This window comes from Pseudophryne corroboree, chromosome 1 (genome assembly GCF_028390025.1).
Source record: "Pseudophryne corroboree isolate aPseCor3 chromosome 1, aPseCor3.hap2, whole genome shotgun sequence".
NCBI classification, from domain to species: Eukaryota; Metazoa; Chordata; class Amphibia; order Anura; family Myobatrachidae; genus Pseudophryne; species Pseudophryne corroboree.
In genome coordinates, this window is record NC_086444.1 from 377224568 (window position 1) to 377231963 (window position 7396).

General features: G+C 42.5%; 1 protein-coding gene across 1 annotated transcript; it reads left to right on the forward strand.

Annotated features, from left to right (window-relative positions):
• The first annotated feature begins 797 nt into the window (after nt 1-797).
• On the forward strand, nt 798-6895 carry RPLP0 (ribosomal protein lateral stalk subunit P0). Its single transcript, XM_063913141.1, has 8 exons — nt 798-896; nt 2769-2873; nt 3967-4142; nt 4222-4309; nt 5136-5282; nt 5426-5611; nt 5743-5883; nt 6655-6895. The coding sequence occupies exons 2-8, from the start codon at nt 2820-2822 to the stop codon at nt 6805-6807; spliced, it is 945 nt and encodes a 314-aa protein (XP_063769211.1). The 5' UTR covers nt 798-896; nt 2769-2819; the 3' UTR covers nt 6808-6895.
• Nucleotides 6896-7396: the final 501 nt, after the last annotated feature.

A 7396-nucleotide genomic window follows, 5' to 3' on the forward strand; every position in this document is an offset into this window, starting at 1 on the left:
AGCCGGCACACACACAATCCACTCTCCGGGGGCAGCCAGCATCTTCGGGGAAGCCGAACATGCCCCCGTAGCGAAGGAGATAAGACCCGCAAGGCCAAACACCCTTTTAAATTAGGTCACGCCCCTTTTGAGTGCCCGCGGCTCCAGCGGCTTGAGCAGGGGTGGCGGGGGGTGGGTGTAATAGTACAGAGTGCGCTCCGGGTGTCACCACACCTGGTGATGCCTCTGTACTACAGTATGTATTCCTGACATAATAGGGGCTATGTATTTTTATTAAATTGGATGCATTACAATATATTTCTATTATATTGGGGACATTAGAATATATTACTATTATACTTGGGTTATTACTTTATATTTCTATTATACTGGAGGCAATACTATATTTCTAGCCTTGCCTCCAGAGAGCAAAGAAAAGGTACTGTGCTGTGTGGTCACACCCCTAGTGTAATGTAGCCACTCCCGTAGTAGCATATGGATATGAGCACGCCCTCTCATGGCCATTTTTCGACACACTCAGTACCACTAAAAAAATATTTCTACTTGCACCACTGCTATGCAAACAAAACTGATGTACAGTTCGGCAGGATCATAAGTTTCTATGCAAGTCACGCTGCATGTGGGAAGAGAGCAAAGTAGCAATAATACAGCCGCTCCACTAGAGGCGCTGCTTTGTTTCTGAACTGGACAACAGCCTGAATTTAGTGTCATGTTTCTTTACTAGTCCTTGTTGATTGACTACATGCTTGTCCAATAGAGAGCGGAAAATCTACAAAACATAACCAATCAACATGGTTTCCGTAGCTGTCCTGCTTGTTGGTTGGCTGCTGTCATGTAATATAAAAGTGCTGTGCTTGGGGGACGTTCTCTTTTACCTCCCGGAGTCCTTGTGCGAGGTATGTGCGGCCTAGTAGTAGGAGCCGGTGAGCGGTTGCCAGGCCTCCAGTCCAGCACCGCGCGCACACTTGGGGCTTCAGTGTACTAGGCGGGTGTCGTTGTCTGCAGCCCGGTATTGAGCTGCCCCGCCGGCAGTAAACGCCGTGTGTGAGAGGGGTAGCCCCGATATAAGGAAGGGATCCCCGCACGTTATCCGGGGGCTGTCATGCTCCTGCAGCGCCAGCTTCCTCGGCTAGTGATCAGCCTCCCTCCCGCCACTGCAGTGTGTGGTTCCGTTCTCTGTAATAAACTCGTCTCTGTGTGGGGAGCTGCTGTGTGTGTCTGTCGTGATGTCTAATTCTGCGTCCATTCCCTACACCTGCCTGCGTTCTGTACACTGCGGTGATTACAGGGGAAGTGTCTGACCATTGAAAGCGAGGAAGTGAAGTTGCCCATCGCAAACCATTAGCTTCTAGCTATCCCTCATAGAGCACATTCTATAAAATGACAGACTCCGATTAAGGATCCGCATCTGACTTGCACAACACCTGTTATGGCAGTTATCGTGATGAGTGTTTTAAAAAAAACCTATAATATGAGAATGGAAACGGACCTATATGTTGGCTGCAGCTACTGTAGCTTTGTTACTTACAGTAATGGGAGCAGCTCAGACTACTAGGGATGTTTAGCCAACTGATAAATCCCTTTCTTGCATCTTTTTGTTAAACTAATTTGAGCTTTGTACTTTTGCAAGAGTGTTGTACAGCGCATCCCAAACTTTTTTTGAATTACAGCGCTTTAGAGTATCAAATATTTTTGCGCCACCCCTAGGCCAAAAGCTGCATCTTGAGAAATGCAATAAAAATATTACATTTAGTAAATTGTGTATACTGTGTATTCTTGGGTTCAGTTATGTGATGAGGAACAGGATTCACTTTGTCCACCTATTTTATGCTTGGCAGCCACAAGCGCTGGTTTTGCCTGTTACATGGACAATAATAACTTGAATTGGTCCTGGACCACCAATTCAAGGCACACAGTTTGGGAACCGCTGGTGTAGGGTTAAGTGTATCTAGTTACAGTAACTTACTACTGGAAATAGAATTGTAAATCGCATTAACTGAAATGTGAATAGGAATTGTTAACTTGTCGACAATATGTAACATTTATGGCTCCTGTGCTGTTTTTCCCAGTACAGACTCCTTATAGCATCCCTCTCGCACTGTTTCAGCAAAAGCGCCTTGAGTCCTATTGGAGAGAGCGCTATATAAATAAAATTATTATACGTATTCCGTCATTCAGGCAGCTGTTGCACGCACTCGTATTACATGATCACTAAACTACAGAGGTGCTTTAGGTATAAAGCCGGAGGTTTTGCAGTAACGCAGTGGTTCTCAAACTCGGTCCTCAGGACCCCACACAGTGCATGTTTTGCAGGTAACCCAGCAGGTGCACAGGTGTATTATTTACTCACTGACACATTTTAAAAGGTCCACAGGTGGAGCTAATTATTTCACTTGTGATTCTGTGAGGAGACCTGCAAAACATGCACTGTGTGGGGTCCTGAGGAACGAGTTTGCGAACCTGTGTAGTAACGTATTACTTCCCCACTCATTAGACAGTTGACGTCGTGTTTTACATCTTTCGGAACTGTCCTGATGTGATACAATGTTTTATATGCTGATGTTACATTAACTGAAACTGCTACTAGAGTGTCAGCAATTGTGTACAGCTGGTACTCAGACTGGCATTTTCGTTACAGAGCTAGCCTTCCTAAAATGGGATCCTGTAGCTTAGTGATTGCCTGTAACAAATGCTGCACAATATTTTCATACTGTTCTGTTGGTTTATGTAGTAGATTAGTAATTAGTGTCCGGTCTTTTGTCACACAGGATCATCGTCTTTAAACCCGTTTTGTGGCAATCCTTGGAAGCACTGACAAGATGCCCAGGGAAGACAGGGCTTCGTGGAAGTCCAACTATTTCCTGAAAATCATTGTAAGTTTCTAATTGTATTTAAAAATGATTGTTTCGGTTTTCTTTTTCTTGGGTATATAAATATAGGGATGTTATCTGGTCCTGGCGGTTGGGGTGCTGGCTGTCAAAATACCGACATGGGCCTCCCGAAGCTTAGGATCCCAACACTAAGGTGGTAAGAATACTAGTCCAAACCCTCCCTGGTTGGTACCAAACCATAACACCCTCTCCCCGCTGCCTAACCCTAACCTTCTCCCCGCAGCCTAAACCTAACCCATCGAGCAGCCCGTGAAATCCCCATTCGGGATCCCAGCGCCAGAATAGTGATCAATGTCGGGATCTCAATATCTGTATTTCGACTGCAGGGATCCCGACAGGATCCCTAAATATACTCGCAACAATTAGTCATTTTAATAGCATTTCTCTGCTCCCTAAAACAGAATTTTGGATTTTTACACACACTGGTATATCTGTCTTTTAATTTTGTGCTAAACGTAAATGAGGTTCTTAAGAATTAGAAATTTACCAAACACACGTGATTATTTACCCTGTTCTCACGGAGTGGTTGGGAATGGAGTTTGATGGGACGTCTAGGCAAGCGGCATAAAGCTTTGTGCCATTACCTTTAAGGAGTTTTTAAAAATCCCAAATAACTTTTTGTGCAGTTCACTTCATTCTTATCTAAAGGTGGGTACACCTTTAGTTGCACTCTGAGCAACATCGCCTAGTGTTTCGTGGGCCGCCGGCAGGCATACACAGTGTGCGATATCACATAGTGATGTCGTGCCGTGGCTGGACGGAGCATGCAGCTTTGGACGATGTGTCCAAATTGAGCTGTATGCACGGCCAAGACCGAGGGTCATTAATGACCCGCGGGGCCATGCATCGCTCATCGTTATTGGCATACACACTGGGCGATACAGTAAACTAGATGCTCAGGAGGGGGAAAGTGAGCAATACAGTTCACTAGATCACTTCAGTGTGTACTCATAAGTCTGTTAACTATTTTCTGCCATATGGGCATATGCCTGCTACGTTTCTAATCTACTTAAATGATACTGAATTTACCCAACTACACTGATTATTGCAATCTGCTCATGTCTTTATCTTACAGCAATTGTTGGATGATTACCCAAAATGCTTTATCGTGGGGGCGGACAATGTTGGTTCAAAGCAAATGCAACAGATCCGTATGTCCCTGCGAGGGAAAGCCGTTGTGCTGATGGGGAAGAACACAATGATGCGCAAAGCTATCCGTGGACACTTGGAGAATAACTCTGCTCTGGAGAAGTGAGTGATGCTTTATATGGCTTGTTTGTGTGCTCTTCATTTCTTCAAGCCATAATTTTCTATTTTTATTTTTGGACAGGCTTTTGCCTCACATCAAAGGAAACGTGGGTTTTGTTTTTACTAAGGAGGATCTCACGGAAGTTCGAGACATGTTGTTAGCCAACAAGGTGATTAGACATGTGCTCTGTGGTTGTTGATTAAGGCTATCATTTAGCATTAGCCCTCAAGGTGTTACCCGGTTAGATTGTACATTCACATATTTCTTCCAACTGCTTTGTATTGTTAAGGCCAATACTGACCGCGAGGGGAGATGGGGGGGGGGGCGCTCATTTCACCCACTGGTGAAGTGAGCGACCTGCTAGATTGGCCTGCAGCACCAGCGATAGCGATGCGCAGGGGTACACACGGAGTGATTGTTTAGATTTTAAGCAGCGATCTAGTCAGATTGCTTAGATTTTAAGCAGCGATTGCTCCGTGAGTACCCCCCTTATCAATTCTACTGGTAGCAATTTAGCCTTTATTTTACATTACCTTATTAGCAGGTACAGCTATAACATTTCAAGTGGAAAAGGATGGTGTAATTGGGAAAGTTGTGTGATATTCTTTGATATAAAGATTAGGTCAAGGAATTCTAGCAAGTGTACCAACAGGACCCTTGGCACAGTTTTTAATACTTTCAATTTCTCTACTATCATTTTAATATTTTGCTTTATTAACCATTTTGGTGGTCGAGCGATTTGTTTTTTAATTAACTGTATTAAAAGTTATATTTTGTGTTTATTTTAATAGACTATCGGATAGTGCACCATATTACTAACCTATTTTTCTTTATAACGTACTTGGCAAACTTCCTCAGAATCAGGTTAACTTCTGCCAGGTAGTCAGTAGCGCTGTATTTATTACAGCAGTCAGCTGGGATTCTAGATTTTCTACAGTAATGGCACCTTTGTCAATGTTTACAGTATTTACACAATTCTTACACTTGTTTGTTAGGTGCCCGCCTCTGCTCGTGCTGGTGCCATTGCACCTTGCGATGTCACTGTGCCAGCTCAGAATACGGGTTTGGGCCCTGAGAAGACATCCTTCTTCCAGGCTTTAGGAATCACTACAAAAATCTCCAGAGGAACTATTGAAATTTTGGTAAGTGGATGAAATCAATGCTTTGAGTTCTTTTTAGTAGATATAATTTCCTGGTGTTTACATTTGAGTAGCTTTGATAAATTCATGTGACTGGTTTGGGTGCATTTTAGTGCCTGGCTGTAATTACGGTTTTATCCCTTCAGAGCGATGTACAATTGATTAAGACTGGAGATAAAGTAGGTGCCAGTGAAGCCACCCTCCTGAACATGCTGAACATCTCTCCCTTCTCCTTTGGTTTGATCATCCAACAAGTCTATGATAATGGCAGTATTTATAGTCCAGAAGTTTTGGATATCACAGAAGATGCTCTACGAACTCGCTTTTTGGAGGTAGGTCACAAATACAAGTTACATTTTGAAGAAAAAAAAAAAGCTGCTTTCTTGTACATGTAGTTTGTCAGTTAGGCATGAAGTGAGACTGGTTGCAACCTCGTGTTCCAATTTTTTTTTCTTTGTTTTAGGGTGTTCGCAATGTGGCCAGCGTTTGTCTACAGATTGGTTATCCCACAGTTGCTTCTGTACCCCACTCAATCATCAATGGGTACAAGCGTGTTCTAGCTCTTGCCGTAGAAACAGACTACAGCTTCCCATTGGCAGACAAGGTAAGACAGTGGATAGGTGTAGCACATCTGAGGGATGTATTTCCTGGTTCAAATTTCTACTTGATTGCGGCCATGAATAAACAGGTTGTTGCAATGATTTTAAGACTTCCATTAAATATCAGACCAAAAAATAAAGACTGTAATTGGCTTAAATTCTATAGGTATTTTGAAATATGTACAGTACTAACTTTGAGACCTCAATAAATACACTGCAAAAAACATACCTCTTTATGTAGCCATGGAAACAATGTTTAAGAAATCAATTTAGACGTGTGCACATTGCAAATGATCAAATAGTCATGGTAATGGGGGAGAGGGGGTGATAACATTACAGAAGGGATGAGCGTAACCACTTTCAGAACAGCATGTAACCAGTCAACTTGAAGGCCTAACTATATTTTGACATCGTAAAATTCCCACAGATAATGACATTGATAACTTGGACAGCAGAATAGTTTGTCGCTGCGTTTTCCTTTCCTAGAAATACAATGTATTATGTTGGCGCTAAGTTGTATTTATAATTTGCCAAACTTAAGTACTCCTTCAGCCAGAGATCACCCTGGGGTCATTTTGCATTCGGTTAAGCAGTGGTTTTCTGTAGCTGTCCTTGGATGATGCCATGTGCTCTACATTCTAAAATATGGCTATTAAGGGTTTAAACAGCAAGCTTGTTTCAGAACAGTTCTCTGTCCATCTATTTTTTGTCAATCTGTTCTAAATGTGAATATGCTAGAATTGTGCACACTGTGCTCACGAAGATTCTTCTTGCAGGTCAAGGCTTTCCTGGCAGATCCAACGGCCTTTGTTGTTGCAGCTCCGGTTGTGGAAGTTGCTGCGGCTCCCGCTGCTGCACCCAAGAAAGAGGAAAAGCCAGAGGAGTCTGAGGAATCGGATGACGATATGGGATTTGGTCTTTTTGACTAAGCCTGTTAATGGTCTAATTCTTCAAATAAATTTGTTCACCTTTGGACCCCTGCTTTTGTTTTGTATGAATAAATGCAGCTCAAATTGATGCTCTGCATGGATTCATTTATTAAATCATGCATTGTAAACACTTGATCCTTTGGCCATTGATGGCTTGGTTTAGTGGTGGTTAAAATAGGTGCAAGAAAAGCATAAAGTGGATGTAATAAACAAAAATGCTGCAGTATAACGAAAACCTGTTAAAAGCCAACTCACAATTCTAATACTTCAGAATATTGGCCACTAGTACCTAAAAGTTGATAAATACTGGTAATTATGCTAATATATTCTGCTGAGCCAGCAATCAGGTCTGAAACTACATATCTTTTTAATTTGTATAAATTAATTGCACAACTGGCTCTTTACTATTCCGTTCTCTAGCATCAGCATGTCTGGTTTCTGCTCACAACATTCAACTTCTTAGTCTACACTCACAAAAGTGTTCAATGAGCTACTTGCAGCATAGATTGAAGGTCATTTCTGAATATTCCTCCTGGACCTCTGTCCATTGTGATAGGGTTCTTTACTGACTGATTGGTCTACTAACTGA